Here is a 22,500-nt window from a genome sequence, read left to right as displayed (position 1 = left end):
AGAATGACAGAGTCTGCAGCAGAAGCTCCGTTCCTTTACTTTATTGCAAAACAACTGCACTTTGTTGCATCTTTGTCAGAGTCGGGAATTTTTGATACAACTGTATGTCACGAATTGAAGAAAATATCACACACTTTAGTCGAAACTGTCATCTCATACTTAATTTGGGCATAAAAAGTGCTATAAAATCAGTCTCTGAAGACAACTGAAAAATTCCTCACACGGTATTTGGCATTGTACAATCATGTATTAGAACTAAAAATTTGGAAGGGATATCTTAAAACCCACTGGGAAAGGATTCTTCAACAGCTTTATTGGCTTTGACTTCCAAAAAAAGTAACACAACAGTAGCACTTAATACGATAATACGAAGACACAAAAGGGCGGGTGCAAACGGGACACGAGATCCCATGCGAGGCACTCCCCTACATTAAAAAGTTAACTAATTAATTAATTAATTGATAAAAAGGACAGTTAAAAAAAAAGAAATACAATAGCTAGCGGTGGCAGGGGCAGGTTCTGATCAAGGTCCAGGTACAGGCATAGTCGACATCAAAAGAGGTAAAGTAAAGTAAAGTAAAGTAAAGCAACCATATTTAACGTCGATAACTCGTAACAGTAATTCAACTGACAAACCTGAGGTCGACGGTGCGCTCATTTTACTCCCCCCTTTCCATCAGTGCTCCGTTTTACAGGTATTTGAAGCTACTTGGCTACACGGAAAGGAAAGAAGTCAAAGCAAGGATGCGAGATCCGGGAATTGAACTCAGGACCTCTTGCACCACGGTCGCGCACTAACTGACTGTGCCAGGTCCTAAGCAAGTGCATAAGATGAGATATAATAAACTTCTTGAAGGATTCTGGAGTGGAGAAATTTGAAGGCGGCGACAGTTTACACATGTAGTTCCAGAGTTTAGCAATTTTGTTAAAGTACGATGACTGATAGGTACTTGTTTTACATAACGGTGATTTAAGACTGTAGGAAGAACTGAGTCTGGTATGGTCATGGCAGGCAAAAAGATACAAAGTCTAGATCAGTAAGATTGTTTAGACATTTGTAGAAAAAGACCATATCTTTGAGTTCACGGTCAAAGATTAGTGGCAGAAGGTTTAAGGCTAGATGCCTGTCCTTGTAGGACATTTCCCCGACAAGAGTTTGTAGAATCCATCTCGTTGCTCTGCACTCTTTCAATATCTGTTTTAAGGGATATTTGCGACGGGGACCAAACTTGCTTTGCGTAAGACAGCTGTGATTTCATAAGTGCCAGATCAGTCAGTGTTAGCCTTGCTGACGATGTTGTGGACATGTTGGTCCCAAGAGAGGGTACGTGTGACAGTAACCCCAACATCTTTCTCATTGGTGACATGCTCAAGCTGAACTTGGTTGAGGTGGTAGTTGTATGTTACAGGGATTCCTTTCACGGGTCACGGTTAGGACTTTCCACTTGCTGGCATTAAAATGGATGTTATTACGCTGAGACCACTCATCGAGGTTGGTAAGCATGGTCTGTAAGGAAATGCAGTCGCCCATTGATTTGATGCTGCGATACACTTTCGTAACGTAGGCATATAATGCGCCCATAAAAGCATCCACAGTTTCTTCCGGGAGATCTAAACAATAAAGGGCCCAGGAGGCTGCCTTGGGCGACACCGAAGGTGACTGGGGCCCACTGTGATGCTGCACGCTCGATAACGACTCTCTGCATCCGTCCACCAAGATTTTCAGTGAACCATGATGTAGCCTCCCAGAACAAAGGAGACTTTTGTCTGATTGAAGGGGGTAGTTTCTAAAGAAACTGTGGTGCTGCATCGGTGGGGTAGAATACAAAAATTTGGTTTTTATCAACAGAGTTGACAATGTAAATTGGCCACCGTAAAGAGATTCTAAAAGCTGACGTTTCAAGCGTGAATGAATGAATGAATGTGCAGATTTCACTCTGAAGAAGGGCTAATGCTCGAAACGTCAGATTTTAGAATCTCTGTACGGTGGCCAATTTACATTGTCAACTCCGTTGATAAAACCAAATTTTGTCTGATTGGTTGATTGTTTTGCTTGTATCCAGGTTTTTTCAAACACACCCGCGCGCGAAATAACAAACAAAATGGCCGCCAAAGATGTCTTGTTCGATTACTTGCTCCAGTGAGTTTTATAGCAGGAGCGACGTGTACACCTTTTTTTCTTTCCGAATAGCAGTGTTTCAGTAGTAGAAGCTGATTTCTTTTAAGTCTTTCACTGTCGCACAATCGATTTTTCGTCCGTGGCTTCGTGCACAATTGATTTCGGCAGATTTCTGAGTTAATTAAAATGTTGCTGGATTTTGTCATACATCGATTGAGGTGGTTTTTCAGCTGAGGCTGTGCTGTCAAGTCTGTTTAGGTAAGATGAATTCACTATTTCTTTCGTTTTGTATATGATCTCAAGCCAATAAGCTAGCACAGCTTATTAAATGTCCTTTAAAGAATTAATGTATTTTACCTTACTTCTTGTCCACAGAAACCTTATAAGAAATGCTAGCGTTATTAGTAACGCCTGTCCTTCACCAGTTCCCAAATTCTAACTACCAGTTACAATTAGCAACGCACGTGGAGGATTTATTAAATCGCTATAGATTGAAAATAAGGGTACTGTACATATAGTAATCTGTAGGGATGAATGTGCATGTTATTGTTACTTTCTATTTTTCTGAGTCTTTTGAATTCGCTGGTTTTTTAGGAAAAATTACCTATTTTTTTGTGCTCATGGCTGGAGAAAAATGTAGTAAGCTTGTCCTTCACGTTGATTTTAAAACAATAATTTTGAACCTCTCAATGGTGACTTCAATTAAGCATTTCCATTACTTTTCCTATTCACGTGCAAATGCTGCTATTTTGTTCCTACTTTTAGGTTAAAAAACCTGATTTTCTCATTTTCTGACCATTTTACCCACTTAGCACCCTGTAAATACTGCAGCAATTTGTTGAAATTATACATTATGTGGAGGGGAAACCTCTGCAACGCAGCATGCTGAAACACTGTTGGGAAGATATTGTTGACCTATTGCCATTAAAGTGCCAACCAGAGGCTCACTGGCTGTTGAAACAAAGGGTCTTTTGTTCCGGTGGTTGGCACATCAATGTTTGTCAACAGATATCTTCCCTATACAGTATATAGGTGAACTTCTAATTCACATTAGCTCTGAACTACCAAGTATTTATTAACTGTAAATTTAAAGAAATCTAAATATCTTCAATCCTCATCAGAAAGTAAATTTCAACTTACTTCGTTCATTAACTTTAGCTGGTCAATGCCTTGAACAAGTTTCAATCTTAAGATACTTGGGTATGATGTCTATATTGGCCATCACCTTTCCTGGCATGATCATATTCATTATACGGTATTTGTAACAAAGTTAGTAAATGTACTAACAACATCATTAAGGTTAAGCATTATCAAGTGAAGCTATGATCTTCGCAGTTATGAACGCAATTTTTACAATTGCACAGAGAAGCCTGAACAATTCAGGACTTCAACAGGGTTTGAACCCGTGACCACACGATTTGGGTGCGACGCTCTAACCAACTGAGCTATGAAGCCACTGACGTTGGGAGCTGGTCATTTGTGGGTTCAAATGGTCCCGTGAGGAATGAATCAATGATGAAACTGTAAAAATTGCGTTCATAACTGCGAAGATCATAGCTTCACTTGATTTCATATCCGTAGTTCATATATGATTCATTTCATATACCGTTTCATCGTTAAGCATTATGTCAGTAAACATTGTCTAATCAATATCTATTACTCGCTTATTTACCCATATTTACTATATGGCTGCATATTGCAGGGTAGTAATTATGAAAACCCATTGTCACAGCTTATAAAATTGCAAAAGAAAGCTGTTAGAATCATCAATGATGTACGGTCCATACCCCACATTATGTTTCCTTAGGTCTATTGAAATTTCACGATATTGCTAAAATGTAGACATTTATTTATGCATGATTATCTTTTGTGGCGATGGGCCTTGTAATTTTTTTCCATATTACTGGTTTCTGAGCAACATAATTATTCAACTCAGAATGCATCTTTGCAGCATTTATTTCATCATGCTATAACCAATTTAAGAAAATTCTGCCTATCAATTGTTGGAAAATACTTTTGGAATGACTTTCCTCTTTATAATCGAAGTAGCACATATCTAAAATCCTATTTTAAAAAAGCGATTTTTTGAATACTATTTTGCTCAGTACTGATTTCCTTACTCGCTGGTATGCACTCCAGTATTTCTTGTTTAACAGTCTAAATATTTCAACTGAATGGATACCCTGTTCTGTGGATTGAGTACTATCAGAATATAATAATATTATTCTTTGTCTGAGATAGTTGTGAACTTGAATGTATTCACATTATGGAGTACATTCACAAATGTTTTACCTGGTTATGTCATTTTGGAATGACATAATTATTTATATATGAATCAATGTCAATCTCCTTTTTAGTATAGTTGACTATATACCATTTACTTTTGTTGGTGGTATAGTGCATATAATTACGTTATCTGTAATAATTTCGTTTTTTTTCCCTCTTCTGAAGCAGTTTTATACAAATGTAAATAGTACTTCGCCTGAGATGAGTAAATTTTGTACCAAGAAAACGTGCAAGTGCATTGTAAATAAATAAACAATAAATAACTTAACTACGAATCAGTGTCAATCTCCACATTTTTGTGAAAAATTAATATTTGATGTATCCACAATGACTGGGTAGCATTGAGGGCACATCCTATGATTGTTCTACCAACAAACAACTAGCTCGAAGTTACAGATTTCTACAGGACAATAACCTCACTTTGCTGGTCGCTTGCGCGCGCCTTGCCACTTTTAAATTTAAACTCAAATTATTCAAATTGTTTAACTCAAATTATTCTTCTGATATTTGTGTGTCGACTGTTAAAAGGCGATTCCCATATCGCGAATTATTTTCTAAGATTTGGCCACGAGAATGCATGAGCTGCCAACTTGAGTTTTGTTCTCCGAATTAGAATTACTTGTGCGCGTCATTTCATCAACGTGAAACTTTCGCAGCTTAGGGCAATATGACAAAATACAAATTGAAAAAAGCTTCAAGTTTAATACTTCTTCAGTGGTTTAATTTTCAGACGTGAAAGTTTGCCAAGTCAAAGACACAATAGGGCAGAGTGAGATGATATCATAACAAGATTTGGAGCCATTTTGTAGACAACACCGTATCACACGAAACCAGCTGTGTTGAACCTTGCCACTTTAAATGACAATTTCTTTACACAAATCTTTTCTTTGGTTGTTGGGCTTACTGCAGCAAGTGGGAATTCCCGTATCACGGCCTATGACAAAAGTCTCGAAAATGGGAATTAAAATATTTTTTGCCAAGGAAATTTAAATTATCTGGAGCACTCATAAAGTAAAGCCTTGCGTCTTGGCTTAATCTGTTTGCTTCAAGATTTAAAATCAGCCCTATTTCTTCTCCAAAACAATTCCCGACTCTACTTCGACCATGTGGTTCAAAATTTCAAGGTTGGGAAGCTTTATTGCGAATTGATTTTCTTCACCAGTGGGCTGCCATTTTTCGACTCTATCTTGTTAGCTGATTTATCGTTGTCCTTGCTTCAAACGCTGGTTTACCCATATTATTTAATGTAAACTCACATTTCAATTTAAATCCGACTTACTTTATTATTAAAAAGCACTCCATTCTGAGTTGAAGTCTCTTAAATAAGGAAAAACAACGCCAGGAAGGCAAAACTATCCTCTGCTCCTTGCAAGTTCTGTCTCATCGAAAGATCGAATAACCTGGGTTAATTTAACTGTCAATCACAGAGCTTTTAAGCCATGTCTCAGTGACTGCAACAACGTCAAAATCACTGCTATCCGCTGTAAACAATTTGTTGTAGAATGGTCATTTTGCATATTTTACCGCTTGTGTCGCTTTCATCAGCCACAATGGCCTTCAAACTCTGTCCACTTAGATACAGTGCTTGAAGAGATGATGACAGGGAGATGATTGACTTTGGACCGGGGTTGACAGAGACATCCATGTAAATTGTGATATCAATTGGGGCGGATCATGGCCAGGGATGTCCAAGAACCTGTAAATTTGGCGTCAAAATAAAGGCCTACAAAATCGAGCTTAAAGATTTCGCCTGTAGTTCATGGTCTGCTGAATAACTCCACCCCCTACTTAAAACCAATGGACCATTTCCGAGTTGCTTTTTGTCTTGGTTTCGAAGCAAGTCTTGGTGCTCAACTATTGAAAGGGAAATGAGTTTGATTTGCATAAGAATACGCAACTAATTTCCATTTGAATGGCCGTGCACCAGGACTCGCTTTGAAACTGAGGTATGCAGCAACTCGGAAATGAGCTATTATGTTGAGCCAATCCTTTCACGTGTGATTGACAGGATATGTCAATCATTTTTCACCTCAAGATCATGGCAGGAAACAAGGAAAAGCTACTTTAGTGGTTTTAAAATTAATTTTTCAATTTTTTTTTGGGGGGGGGGGGGGAAATAGTCTTCACTGCCCACCAATTCAAGATTTGCAAAAACAAGGAATTTGCGCAAGACGCCCAAATTTACTTTTACTGAGACCTTAAATAGATAAGTCCGACCTCCTGAAATAACTAATAAGCTAAAAATGCCAGGAAGTCGGATTACATAAGATACTTTAAACAAAATACTAATAGCGAAGGTACAATATGGCAACGTACATTAATGCTCACGCACGCACATGTCATTTTTAAGTGGATTTAGAAGGAGAAGCAAGAAGCCATCTATGTTGGAATCTGATATGGACAGAGGGTTTGATATTGATGAGATCACAAAACTGACTAAATACAAATTAGCTCAACCAAGTGAGGTCTTAAAAGCATCTGTTGCTGGTAATATTGATATTAATGATTATGATGGTAATGTTGGAAAACTATTAAAAACACTTGGACAAAAAAAAAGAATCTCTGTCAAAAGGTAAAACCAAATAAAAAAATATTGACCAAATCAATCAACTGATGTCATTGCACAAATACAAAAATATAGAAGCAGAATTCAAATTATAGCAGAAGGCAGAAAAACGATAGGTAAAGGAATGACATATACACAACCGAAAAGGAATGCTTATAAAATTAAATCAAATGGTCACTATGGTGGTCTTATGATTGATTTACCTAATCAAGTGAAGCTATGATCTTCGCAGTTGAGAGCAATTTTTGCAATTGCGTTGAGAAGCCTGAAAAATTCAGGACTTCAACAGGGTTTGAACCCGTGACCTTGCGATTCCGGTGCGACACTCTAACCAATATCCGCATATTTTCATATCCGCAGCTCATGTATGATTCATTTCATGTACCATTTCATCATTGATTCATTCCTCACGGGACCATTAGAACCCACAGATGACCAGCTCCCAACGTCAGTGGCTTCATAGCTCAGTTGGTTAGAGTGTCGCACCGGAATCGCGAGGTCACAGGTTCAAACCCCGTTGAATTCCTGAATTTTTCAGGCTTCTCAACGCAATTGCAAAAATTGCTCTCATAACTGCGAAGATCATAGCTTCACTTGATTTCATATCCGCAGTTCATGTATGATTCATTTCATATACCATTTCATCATTGATTTACCTAAGTTGATTGGTCAATTATGTCTTGTTGCATCAAAAAATGGCTAAAAAGTACTGGATCAACAAGCTGATTTTGACTTAATAGATTTGCTAACAAAAAGGTTTAACAGCAAAAAAAATTATGGTCCTCTTTCAAGAATGTTGTTTGATCAATTAAATAAACTTAGTGAAATTCCAATATATAGATCAAGTAAAAAATTTAGCAAAATTGGTTCAGGTGTTGTTTATTACAATAATATTAATGATTTGTTATACAGAGTAGAATTACTTGGTAGATCAATTTTATAGCTGGCAATAACGGTGTTCAAAGTGAATTCAGTCAAATAGCTCATACATTAAACAAACTTGGTGCTATTGATAATAATCATTTGTCGGGGCTTTTGAAAGAATATGTAATTTAATTTATAAAATGAACGAACGAGCTTTACATATTTCATGAATTAATAGGGAAAAACCAGAAAATTTTATTGTTAAATTTTCTCCTCCTATTTATTTAAGTGAAGAAAAAAAATGTGGTCTAGCACTTGATAGATTGAGTATGACATTTAGTTGGCATAATATTAATTTTACTCATGGTAATAATCAAGTAAAATATTCAAATGATTATGGCTCAACGTGGGAAAAAATATTATTTGTTGATGGTATGTATTCATATGATGATATCAATGATTATATTCAAGGAGCAGTTTTACAAAATGGTGATGACAAAGAAGGAATAAGTTTAACGTTCGTATTATAAGTTATAGAGTTATTGTAGAATTTAAAAAAAAAAAAACTGGCAACTTGATTTAAGAATTCTAAATTTGGTGATCTTATTGGTTTTGATGCAAAAATAATAAAAAGTACTGAATACAGTGTTAGATTACCAAATGTGACCAATAGTATTGATGCATTAGAGATAGGTTGTAGCTTGATTTCTGATAGTTTTACTGATGGCAAAAGATCTGATACATTGGCTTTGATTTCTACTGATAATTTGACAAGAAACACATATCGCTGCTAGTGATGCAAATGGAATAGTAAATGGCATTCATAGTATGATCAAAGATATTTCAGTTAAAGTTGATGATAAAAAAATATATGATTGTAATGATGTAAATCACAGTGTTAACATCAAAAATGGGTTGGATATACCAATTCGTATGCTGAAAGCTACAAATGAATTTTTTTTATTTAGACACAAATAGATCAAAAGATATGAGACCTGCACAAGCTGCTTACAACAAAGGATTTCATCAAAGAAAAACTTTATTAGGTGCTTCAAATGTTGTTAATTATGAATTACCTTTGAATCGACATAGTCTGTTTGAATCACTTGAAGATTCACTTCTTCCGCAAACAAGAGTGGAAAAATTGTTTCATTTGGCTTCAGATGATCAAGTTATTTGGCAAGGAGCTGATAATTCACGTGTTGTTTTGCAGTTGATTGTACCACAAATTATATTTAATGGTGATGGACAAAGTATGTATTCAAGCAATTATCCAAAATCACAAAAATGGACGTATTTGAAAGAAACTGTTTCAAGAAGCACTTCAACGCGAAATCAAACAGGAAATTATGTAATTAATTCAGAAGAATTAAAACCAAGGCATGTATTTGCATTTTTCATTAATGATGCTAATATTGATGAACAAACATCAAATCCATTTTTGTACAATACATTTTCAGTTTCTACTGATCCAAGAACATTGTCTGATGCTTGGTTAGAAATAGGTAATGGTATTGAATATCCTGATTGTCACTATGAACCAGATACTGATATGACTCGTGTTTATCGTGATGTTTTAAAATACGTTCATGCTAATAGCGAATATTCACAAGGTACATTATTAAATAGGAGCAATTTTCATTCGCTTTATTCATTTTTATATTTTGATTTAACTAAACAGCGATCTGATTTAAGAGATTCAACTGTTAAACTAACTTTTCACTATAAATTATCAGGAGCTACAGCAACAGCTTTTTCAATTTATGCTCTTGTTTTAAGTGAGCAAAATGTTGAATTTATCCAAAAAGATGGAAAGCTGTTATTCAGATAAAATACTCTTTCTTTTATTAAATTAAATATATCTTGACCAGTTATATATCTTGTTTCGAAGGTAAGATTCATTCTTTAGCTCTTCAACACATTAGCAAGATGGCGGGTTGGTTGTGGGCGTTGTTCTCTGTGTTTATCTTATTCCAGACGATTCTCCTGGTCGACAAATTCACAAATATTATTATGAATCCATCTCATGAGAACAGCGACTGTTTCCTGGTCTACTTGAAGTTTGGCAAAAACTATTCGCTCGTTAATTTTCGCGGAAAACTTCTGCACACCTCGAATGCAGTCATAATCCACGGAAGCGGATGAAATATCTGAGAGGAAGAGTATGCATGCATCGTTTAATATTGAGCTCCTTAGAGCAGGTGACATCGAGCCAAACACAGGGGATGTGAGAAATCCATGTTCTGTTTGCAGCAAACCGATTGCGAAGACTCACCAAGCGCTTCGCTGCTCCACATGCTATATTTACTCTCATATCAAGTGCGGAGATGTAACACCCATGGCATATTGTGAAACTAAAGCGATGTCTAACTATCACTGGGTCAGCCGTTTCTGTAAAATTAGAACTGCAATGCCTTTTTCCGTTGTTGAAGATGTCGATTTTCTACAATAATTTCAGGATGGCGAAAAAAGTATCAACAACCAAGACTGGGGCTGCCAGAATCGCAATATTGCTAATGACGCAAACTCTGCGTCATGGTATAAGGAAAATATCTGCTCGCACTACAAGTTTAATCTGACTATTGCCCATCTAAACGTCAATGAACTTGTAAACAAAGTCGATGAAGTCAAATCCATCCTAGACGCATGCTCATTTGATATTGTGTCCCTCGCTGAAACGAAATTAAACAGTACTATTGGTAATCTTCTTCTGGATCACCCTAATTACAGGATTATACTGAAGGACAGGACAAGAAATGGGGGAGGAATTATGGCATATGTGAGATCTAACATAACAGTGATAAGACGACGCATGTTTGAACCGGCTAATATTGAATCCCTGTCCCTTGATGTAAAGGGAAATAATGGTGTTTATTTCATGATCTGTGCAGGTTATCGTTCACCAAGTAAATGTAAACCTGCAGTCTTCTTAACCTCACTGGCCACTACTCTCGAGCTGATGTACAATTCAAGACAGGAGATCGTCGTTATTGGTGACCTAAACTTGGATCTGCTTTCAGATCACAATGACATCAAGAAATTTAAGGAATTGTGTGATCAGTTCCAGTATACAAATTCAATCGAAACGCCTACTAGAGTTACCGAATCTACAGCGACCTTACTTCTCTCCAGCCATCCTGACCATTATGCAAAATGTGGCTCACTTCCCTTGGGCATAAGCGACCATGATTTGATATACACTGTAAGAAAACATAGACTTCCGAAACCTCCCCCAAAGCAAATTTATTATCGAAGCATGAAAAATGTTGATATTGAATTATTCATCTGTGATCTTAAGAATGTCCTGTGGGAAAGTGCATATATATTTGAGAATGTTGATGATATCTGGTCCCACTGGAAACGCCTGTATAATGAAGTGCTTGATTCACATGCGCCTATGAAGAGGATTCGTGTGCGGGGAGACCAATTGCCGTGGATCACACCTGAGATAAAGCTTCATATCTCTCGTGGTTGCCAACTGTTGAGAGCTTTTCGTAACAACTCTTTGGCTGAAAACTGGGACGCCTTCAAGAGACAAAGGAACAAGGTTACCTCGCTGAAGCGTAAAGCTCTACGCGGCTACTTTGTTAGCGCAAAGTCTAATAAATCTAGCCCAAGGGAATTCTGGAGAAAACTGAAGCCTCTCTTACTAAACACGCGTGGGTCGTACTTGGGCAAAATAAGTCTCATTGAAAATGGTCAAGTTTATGATAAACCCCAAGAAGTGGCTGAGATATTTAAGCACTATTTCGCTGAGTCAGGACTAAGCCATTCTTTGGCTCTCACTGAATCTGAGTTCAACAAACATCCCAGTGTACACCTAAGCAATGAAATGGCTGATGATCAAGATCAAGAGTTCTCCTTTAATTTCCAGCCTGTCACTGCTAAATATGTGTTGGACCTGCTATTAGATCTAAATGGATCTAAGGCAACTGGCGTGGATGGTATTCCTCTGAGGCTCCTGAAAGCGTCTGCTCCTGCTTTGGCGACCCCCTTGACTCGCTTGTTAAATCATTGTCTCGAACAATCATGTTGGGTTAGCGAGTGGAAATCTAGCAACATCAGTCCAGTTTTTAAAAAGGGATGTGAAGCTACCAAAGTTAATTATCGTCCCATCTCAATTCTACCCTGTATATCTAAGATTTTTGAACGAATTATGTATAATAAACTGTATAACTACTTTGTTTCACGCCGTCTACTCTCCGACAGTCTGTCTGGCTTCTTAAAGGGGCATTCTTGTTGCACGGCACTGCTAAAGATCACAGAGGACTGGAGAGAAGCATTAAATGAGAGACAAACAGTCTCTGCGGTGTCCATAGATCTCAGTAAGGCGTTTGACACTATTTGCCCCTGCCTCCTGATAAGAAAGTTAGCGGCATATGGGCTTCTCGACCACTCCATCTCTTGATCCGCTCTTACCTTATCAATCGTAAGCAACGAGTCAAAATAGAGAACGCTCATTCCAACTGGCGTGTTGTCCAATCTGGTGTCCCGCAAGGATCTCTTCTGGGACCGCTTTTGTTCAATATATATATTAATACATTACCTGTAATACCAAGAATATGGAATTGAAGCTCTACGCAGATGACAGAGCCGGTTATGCTGCTAGCAAGTAACCTGCGACCTTGGAATTCTACATCAATAGTGACCTGGTGAGATTATCAAATTGGCTTGAAGATAGCTACCTCACCATCAATGCCACTAAGACGCAGGCTATGATTGTTGTCAAATCCAACTATAATTATGAGCTCACCTTTAAGTCAAATAATCTTATGGCTATTGATGAAGTTAAGTTGCTGGGAGTGACGATTGACAATAAGCTCACTTTTTCTTCACATATTAAATTGGTTCTTAGTAAAATTCATGCAAAGATAGCCGCCTTGCGCAGAGTTAGGAGTTTTATTGATAGTGACACTGCGGTTAAACTATATAAGTTGTACATTCTACCTCATTTTGGCTATCGTAGTCCTCTTCTAATAGGAATTAATCAAACTTTATCTGATAAGTTAGAAAATGCCAATTATTACGTACTTAGAACTCTCTTCAATCTACTTAGTTACGAGCAGATCTTGTTGCAGTATAATTTAGATTCCATTAAGCATAGGCGCCTGGTCCAAGCTCTGACACTTGTGTACAAAGGCTATCCCAATTATATAAGTAATATGTTTAGAATCAAAAACTGTGATCTTTTTCGTATATTGCATGCCACCTCTGGAACAATATACCTTTGCATGTTAGGGAGGCCCCAAACTAAAGAAACTTAAATTGAGCCAGGACGAGTATCGTTTTAATTCCTGCTCTAATTAGATGCTATTTTAAATTTGTAGTATGGATAGATAATTTTATTATAGATTCTAAGTTTAGTACTTTCTTAATTTATATACTATTGTAGATACACATACATTCTTGTAACGAGTCCTTTTTTAGGCTCACCAATGTCACATGTTTAAACAAAGTTTTTCAGTTTTTTTCAGTTGTGTATAATATGATAATATACGTTTTTATCTAATTTAATTATATACAAGATATGACAACCAGATACATTTCTCATGGCGTAAAATTATCACCAAATCAAAAACAAACATTAGCAAGAGCTATACGTAGCAGATCAGTAACATTACAATTATTTAATTCTCAATTATCTGGGCATGATAAGCTTATGCTAACAAAGACGCAATTGAAAAAAATCCAAAAATCAATGAAAAATGGAACAGGAACAGACATTAAAATTAGTAAAACTCAAATACGAAAAATTGGTGGAAATATTTGTAGCACATTGGCTACTAAATTTTTCCCAAAAGTAATGCCAGCTATTAGTAAAATTGGAGGACCTTTATTAACAGGAGCTTTAGCTGGATTAGGTGAAAATCTCATTGATAAAATATTTGGTAAAAAAGGAGAAATGATAATACCACAAAGCAAATTAACACAAATGACACCAATGTTAAATTTATTAACTATGAAACAAAAGCGTGACCTAAATCATGCTTATCAAACAGGTGGAAATATGTGTTTAAGACCAACAAAAAGACACATGGTTTTTGGGGAACTTTAGCAAGCATTGGCATACCATTACCAATAAATTTACTACCAAAACTGTTTGGCAAAGGTTTACAAGTTGATAAAACGCGATCTCGTAGATCATTACCTGTATATGTTCCTAAAAAAGGTAGTTCGTTATTAAATTATGAGGTTTTAAATAAACTTGTAAGGCCCGCAGTCTTACTCCATTTAACAGCTCCATAAATGGTGGGACTCCAGTGGTAAGAATTAAAGACCTTATAGAATATCACAAAAATGGTGTCAAAATGCAGGAAATGCCACTTGAGAGAAACTGAATTTGCAAGATTTCCTGGGGGAGGGCGATACCCCTGGACCCCCCCATTCCTACAGGCTTGCACCTTTGGCGGTAACAAATATGCCCTAATTTCCTGGGTTTGGAATCTCTGCAGGCCAGACAGACCTGCAATTTAGATGACCACTCGATCCAAGGGCCAAACTCAGAGGATAAACACCTTATAGAAAGGTTACAAGAAGTGAAAATATTAATTTGTGAATTTCATTTTTATTTATATTTGAAACATGATCCTCTCGAATTTTGCGTGAACGTGAAATAATTTTGGATATTATTCGTGATGCAAGAAAAGGCGAAATATTTTTGTGTGACTGAGTTTTACCAAGAGGTATAGGGGACCCTCATTAGAGAGTTCATAACTATTATGTGCAATTCACACACTTGGCTTTAATATATCTTCCCTAATACTCAAAAAGGGATTGATATAATCTTCAGATTACTCAACAAAGATGCTTAGGCCCTAGGAATACTAGGGGCTTACTATTCGAATTAAATGCCTCCTTTTAGACAAATTGAATGTAACATGAACGTTATCATCGTATTGATCATAGCTTCTAATTACCTTGACCTTTGAATTGTGAAGCTGAGGAACCATCATGCTTTTCGTACGTTTGTTCTTTTTGCTTTTTCTTGCTTGAACGTGATTTTTCTTTGGCATCTTTACCTTTCCATTTTGGCTCAGCAAGCTTCTTCCTAAATGACATCAACCAAGAGAGATACATACCTATACATAAGTTAAAATCTTAATCTGGTGTTTGCAAAACAAAAAGGCGAACACCTCGGCTAGCAGCTCTTAACTTTTGAATTTTGCACCAAATACTGGTCTCAACCCAATCCACTGCAGCCTTTGCTTCAACCTCATTGCCAGGATCTCTCTTCTCTGCCTCCTTTGTCATTAAGGAGAAACACTCTGGTTCAGGCTGGGCACGGGGCCTCCCAAAATGTGTCATCATTGCGATTGAGGGAAGCAGCACACATTTGATTTTGTGCTCAGACGAGCATTGACAAAACGTTTCACAGCAAGGCATTTTTTGTAATACACATGGAATTTAACATGGAAGGTAAAAGGTTGTTGTCAAATCGATTGGATGCTACAGTAAATATGCCTGCGTTGCTTGAATTCTCACCCATATCACCGCATACCGGTGGCTCAGTTGTTTGAGCGTCGGGCTGTCACGTGGGAGGTCGCGGGTTTGAACCCCGGCCGGATCAACACTTAGGATCTTAAAATAACTGAGGAGGAAGGGCTGCCTTTGTAATTTCATCTGCAAATGGTTAGACTTTCCAGTCTTCTCAGATAAGGACTATAAACCGTAGGTCCCATCTCAGAAATATCTTCCATATTCATAAGTTCCCTGTGGGACGTTAAAGAACCCAAGCACTATTAGAGAAGAGAAGGGGATAAAGTCCCCGGTGTTGTGACTGTCCTGTTCTCTCCAGCAGAAGTGGCCAGCTTGGCGGTGATGTCTCTAAAAAGGCTTGTGGTATACATGTATGAGGCCACCTAAGCAGAAACAGCGACATGTAGAAGTAGATGTAGATGTGAAGGTCTGGATTCAAACTCAAGTGAGCAGTCAAGTTGAGTGATAATGAAGAATGTTAAAAGTTTGTGATCCTTTGAAAGAAAAGGTTTTTCTGTGCAAGAAAATAAGCAAAATGTTTATCCATGGGAAGAAAACAAGTTGATCGATCAATCAGCCGGTGTCATGTTTTATATGTCATGTGCCAACCTCAAATCAAGCTACATGTATATGGACAGGTGCAGGTGTTATATTTTGTTCTTCGATTTTCGTTTTTCTTTGGAATGCTAAACAAAGTGGTCCCTTAGTCCCAAGCTTGTACAGCGAGAAGACAGTTTTTCAACAACTTTGTGCAAATTGTCGTTAAGATATCTTTTACAACTGCACATACAGTTTTCCATTTAATTTATAATACAAATTGTGAATTATATTTTGATGAAGCAAACATATTGTTTGGTGTATTGTTTTATGATAGTGTACGTTCTGCAGAAGCACCAATTGCCACTTGACATCAGAAGTCTTATCTGTCACAAAAGCTTGACCACTTTTGATGAGTAGCACGGTCATTACTACATTCTAAGGGTACTTTCTTGTTGATTGCAATATCTCAGCTTGTAATAGCTTGTAATATTTAACCCTGAAATGTTTTCTCATATCGTACAAATAGGTCTTTTTTATGAACAAATAATTTAAGTTGTATCCTCTTTAAAATAAACCTGGATAAAAATTTGTTTCCGAAAAAAAATGACTGAATGTTCATGTAACACGTAACACAAACAATGGCCATGTTACAATGTAGCGTATTTTAATAATTTCTTTGCTTATAACCCACAAAATCTTACGAAATTCCAGTTACATATCAGAATAACAAAGGAAAATGCACAAAACAACTTTCAGATACTTTTCTTTGTTAGAAGTTCTTGAAAAACAACATGTTTGTACCGACCCTTTGTTGTACCGCTTCACATTGTTTTGAAAGGCAGTTTCTAAAATAGCTCGATACAGCTCGGCACATGTCTCAAAATACAAACATAAACAATGTCAGATGAATGGGCTTTATGTTACAGACTGTGTGTCAAAGTTTAAAGTCAAAATACAAATCGAGGACATAACTAGAACAAATTTAAAAAGACTGAAACAGTTTCAGCACCGCACTAGAAACGTCCAAATTAGCAAAGGACTCACGACTTCCTTCCAATATTTTGCTGTTTCTAAAGCGAGCATTGCACTCTGATTGAGCAGCACGTTAAGCCATTTTCATCCATGGAGGCCGGAGACTTTCAGCTTTGAGCGATGTTAAACATTTTGCACCATAATGCTGTGCTCATTAAGCGTAATGAAACCTCCACAAGCACGCTTCCAAGCCAAATCCGAGCGTCAGTAAAAGGCCCAGGAGGAAATGTTAGCTACACAAAGGGAACAGCAAAAGCTACACACCACGATGTTTCAAATGTCGATGCAGAACCAGAACAATGGTATTTTGCAGCTGTTGTCTAAGATATCAGACAACGCGGATAAGTGACATTTACCAGTTTCGTTTCTTTTTTTTTTTGAGAGATCAAGTCTGAGTTTGACTAAAGAAATTACACGTTTATAAGCTCTACAAGACTTTTTTTGCTTTTGTACATGTCAAAGTCTATTATCTGGCTTTTGCCTGCGTAAGCCACTTGTTCTTATAAGTTTAAATATAGTAGTCCTGTAAACTGGGTGGGTCTAAATCAAAGTACTTTGATGTCATATTTCCATAGAGGCAAGTAATCACATTTCGAAGAATAGCACAAACAAGATACATTTTGCCAACACAACTTAGCCCTATCTTCAAATTTCTTTTGAAATCTATAAGGTGTCGCAACATCATTGAAAAGCCACCCTACAGCTTCTCGGACTTGACTCATTGAAGTATTGAAGGCCTCCATCCTAGGGGTCAGCGCTACATTTCTATACGGGGAAATCAGTTGGGCTCTGATTGGATAGGCGGGTTCACCATAAATGCACATAGGCTGGTCTACTGGAGACACAGCATCACGATCCAAGAGAGGAAGTAGTCTGGACTCTGCCTAAAAACAAACTTCCTTCTGCTCTTCCTACAAACTGTGTATCAATATTTGTTTTGCATAAAGCAAGCTAACAAAATCTGTACCTTACTTAGTTTGCATTTTTGAGCATTAAAATAGAATTTTTGGCCCTTTGCTTCTGTTACAAAATGGTATATTTTTAGGTCACCCATCCAGATACTAACCCCGTCAGACAGGAATTTACTTCAGTGAACTTTTGTATTACAAAGCTGTCAGACGCTCAGAGTGCACACTTAAACTTGTGGTGAAAAAGTTGTGAGGGAACTTGAGGGAAAATGATCAGCATGTCAGCCTAGAAGCCAATGTCTTTCGATTCCCTTTTATTTTCTTCAATCTTTCCGGGTTTAGTACTTTGCTAATAACCACATGTCTTCTCAGGGGGCTATTTACCTAAGACTTCCACCATGGCACTACAATGATACCATACCAAAACAACATTGTGTACTATTAGAGCTACATATTACACAAAGACAACTTGAATCTCCTGGAAGAAAAAACGCAGCTCAGTTGACAACATGGAATAAAGAGCTGTGATACCGCACTACCACACGTACGCATGCATGTCCATTTTTTCTAAAGATAACAGGAATTTCTTCTTTCTGACAAATGATTAATAGGACAGTAGCCAGGTTTTTAACCTCAGAAAAAGACCTGTTTTGTCATAATTATAAACGTGTGAGCCACAAGGGCCTCTGCTGGCACGACTTCTGGATGACCCCTTAAATGGTCTTAATGACCCCCTACGTGAAGAAACTGCCTGGAACGCTGCAGTTCAATCCCTTCCAACTCAGCCCCTTCTGTTTTTGAGTAACACGTACCACAGGCAACCCAGTGTACGCTCATGCAGCGTCTACTTTTAGAAGAAAAAGACCAGAATCTGAAATAGTCTATGCCCACAAAGGATACACCGATTGCAAATATGGCGACGATAACACCAAAGAGACGCTTTTTGGTAGTAACCGGTTTCATACTGAAAATTTAACACTTACTCAGTATTTAATGGGCAGTCGTTGCATGGCCTTGGCGCTAAGGCGTGAAGGAATAATTTCACAAAACACTGCCACAAGATCAACATGGCTTTGACAATAGCTTCTTTCGAGGTCCGGGGACTAAAACGCAAAGCGCAAAACGCACGGAAGTGTTCAACTGGCTTCGATCGAGAAAGTTTTCAATTTGCATGTTATAAGAAGTTCACTGCACTGAAAACACTAACCACGCAAGGTCTGCTGAGTCGGGCTACCAAACTATTTTCAGTGCGTACGAAAGTAACAAAGCTGGAGTATGCATACTTTTTAATACCGTAATAACTTTAATTTGCAAATTGAAAGAACTTTCATTTACCCCTCAGGGCGCTTTATAATTTGCGACATAAAGGTCAATGACTAAAGTTTAACCTTGGCTAACATTTCTACCCCAAATGATGACAAATCAGCTTTCTTTTTAGATTGTTCTGGACACCTTGATGACTTTAAATACGACAACAATATCATAGGAGGTGATTTCAACCTTGTACTTGATCTAGAGAAGGATAAATCAGGCGGCCTCCCCAAAACGCACCAAAAGTGTCTTAAAATCATGAAGGAGTTCTCTGAGAAACTTGATCTAGTTGATATATGGAGAGCTTTTACCCGGAAACTAGTAGGTACAGCTAGAGACGACGCAGCCCTAAAGTACAGTGCAGGTTAGACTTTTTCTTGCTTAGCCAAAGTGTTGTTAATATTACAGCCCTCTCTGATATCCATCCAGGATACAAATCAGATCACTCTATGATAATATTAAAATTATCCCTGCACTCGAATTCTAGGGGACTGGAAATTAAATACATCTTTTTAGACTGAACTCTACTACATCAACCAAATTAAGGAGACTGTTCAGGAAACGCTTGATGAATACAGAGATGATGACTTTGTCAACCCCTCACTTCTTTGGGAAATGATTAGACTAAAAGTTCGTGAGAAATTATTATCTTATGCAAAGCACAGGGAAAAACAAACAGAACAACATGAAATGGAGCTAATTAGAACAATCAATCGTCAAATTAGAGGAGAAACTCGACATTGGAAGCCTCACTGAGGGGCTGTTTACATGGAGGTAGGAAGATCCTATCACTAGGAAGATCCTGGAAGGTGAAACAACTTTTCGTTTGGTTTACATGCAGAAATTTCTGTCTTGGTGGAAGTGGAGAATGAAAGCAAGATGGCGGGCGAGAACAACAAACATGTGATTTGGGTCCTTCTACTCTCCTTACTAGCTTGAATAACTTCCTTTTCATCTCTTCCTCCTTGCAATCTCTCAACTCATTCAGATGTATTTGACTCGCAGCGTTTTCGACAATGCTGTCGATCGATTGCTCGTTACTTTCCACTGTGTCTCTTCTTTGGGCATGCACGCGCGGACCACCATAGCTAAGAAAATACGGTAACCCATCGATGCGGGAAAATTTGGTTTTATAGCCATGACGTCATGAACGTCCGCACCTCCATGTATGCCAATGTGACCAGTATCACATAACCATATCATGGGCTCAAGTTTAGAGCTCATTGAAGGGCAATACTCCAGTTTACACTATAGCTAGTTTACAACATACATCTTTGATATTGGACATCAATGTTATGGTCAATTGACACCTATCAAAACAAGGTATCCGCTGACCAGTAACACGTGACCATATCGCGGGCTCAAGTTAGACCTTATCGAGGTCAGCTGGTTTTTTAAATTGACCGCTGACCCGGGACTGGTTGTTGATTGGATCGCAGGCTCAAGGCAGGTCAGACACACTCACACCTGAACGAGACTTCATTTTTCGTGCTCTTTCTGTGGCTTGACGCGGCTACACAGCCATGCTACGTCAGCAAAGCTCTTGACAGTCGATGCATTTCGTGTTCAGGTACGGTTTGGAAAATATATTTTTCTTGCATTTTTTGCTGGTTTCAATCCAGGTTTAACATAATATAGCTGTCGTTATTCAAGTCAAGCATTGGAGGGATATAAACTTAAAGCTGAGTGTTTATTTTTAATTTGTTTAGGGCTGCTTTTTGCTCTGAATTGCAGTTTTTGGTATGTCTTAAGATATTTTTAATTTTAAATCTACTAAGGTTGAAAGATGCCTGGACGGCCTATGTCATAAGAACCGAAACGAAAGAAGAGAGAAAGAGAACGAGAACGACAAAACGGTACACCAGTATTAGCTTAAAGCTGGTGGAAGAAGTTACTCCACAAATTCTTTTCTTGGACACTAAACCGTTCGTTATTTCTCCTCATGAGTTATTTCAAGTGGATGCATATTTCTAAAACGTGGTTTAGTCGTTTTTTCAGGAATGAAACTCGAATTTTTAGTGTTAACTGGAATTAAATAACAATCATCTGTACTCTTGTTGGACAGAAATAATCGATCTGTTGCTGGTTTGTTTGGCCTTAAAATGCGAGCGAACAAGAAGTTTTTTCACTCGGTTTGCCTAACTGTTTTTCGATGTGCCTGGACAGTGGCAAGAATTTTGCACTTGTGTTCTAAACATGTAATCGCAATGAGTTCTCGTAAAAGTACAAGGAGAAATATCACTAGCTTATTGTTTTCAGAAGTTTGTTTAGAGCACGTACAGGTAATTTGTTGGAGATCTTGTTTGAAGTTTGTCCGGGCAACCCTAAAACCCGGAATCCGGAATCAGGAATCACAGGTCATTGTTTTACCAATACAGAGAGTAAAAACTATCCAAAACATTCATAAAAGCTAGCCTAAGGCCTAAAAACGTTTGTTTAGGCCTAATTAGGCCTACGGTTAGCTTTTATGAATGTTTGGGATAGTTTTTACTCTCTGTATTGGTAAAACAATGACCTGTGATTCCGGATTCCAGATTCCAGGTTTTAGGGTTGCCTGTTTGTCCTTTCTAGCCGATTCTGGTTCTTAGCCAAGCTGGCGTGTTTCAATGAAATACATCGAATTGTAAATGATCTCGTTCTCAGAGATAAAGTGGAATAAATAAAGTACATCAATAAAACTCCTTGTTTGACCTTGAACCGACAAAGACGATCTGTCACATCATGAGCTATATTGTACGTCTGTGATTTCTAATTTTAGCATGATTCCTATTCGCTGGTGTTTGACAGTCGACTCTCAAATGGCTTCTTTCCTTATCCGTTTGCTTGCTGAGGATTTGCTTGTTTTCTTTTAAAGCTCTTGCGATTCAAGAAAAATTAATTGCCTAACAGGTGAATTCGACAGTAGATTGCGCTGGAAAAACCGATATCACACTCATCCCTTCGTGATTCATGCGATCAGACTGTTTTTCAGGTGAAATTAACCGTGGAATTTACTAGTTAGGCAGTGAAGAAGATGTTACATAATTAAAAAAGGCGGACAGTTCCAAAGCCTTTTATTTTCACTAATCCTACAGCCAGTAAAAATAAACAAGCCAGGAGCTCCACTTTTAGGCTTGGCTAAATCTATATATATTAGATATTGTTTCTTTTAGTAAGTCCTTGAAAGCCACCTGGATAAAAAAATATTTGGATGCAGAAAACCGAGGCAAATGGAAACTGTTCTTTGATCTTGACTTAAAAACAGTTCTTACGGGCAACCTTAACACAAATGACTCCAAAAAATATTCTTCAATCTAGAGATAGCTTCATTAGTGAAGTTCTGAAAATTTGGGCAGAAATTAATTTTGAAGACCGAATAATTTCAGAGAATCACTTTCTCAACCAAAGCTTGTGGTATA

At 37.7% G+C, this 22,500-nt stretch overlaps 1 protein-coding gene across 4 annotated transcripts in view; it reads right to left on the bottom strand.

The window, feature by feature from the left end:
• Positions 1-22,500, bottom strand: part of LOC138007103 (protein FRA10AC1-like) — a 119,129-nt gene that overhangs the window by 6,923 nt on the left and 89,706 nt on the right. For 3 of the 4 annotated variants that reach the window (XM_068853829.1, XM_068853831.1, XM_068853830.1), the window contains one exon: positions 14,753-14,883. In XM_068853829.1, the coding sequence (XP_068709930.1) occupies positions 14,753-14,883 (131 nt within the window). Of the gene's footprint in view, positions 1-14,752; positions 14,899-22,500 lie in introns of all 4 variants that reach the window. The other variant, XM_068853828.1, reaches the window with a different exon arrangement.

The sequence above is a fragment of the Montipora foliosa genome, chromosome 6 (assembly GCF_036669935.1).
Source record: "Montipora foliosa isolate CH-2021 chromosome 6, ASM3666993v2, whole genome shotgun sequence".
NCBI lineage: Eukaryota > Metazoa > Cnidaria > Anthozoa > Scleractinia > Acroporidae > Montipora > Montipora foliosa.
Note: the sequence above shows the minus strand (reverse complement) of the source record. Positions and strands in the feature narration are given on the sequence as shown.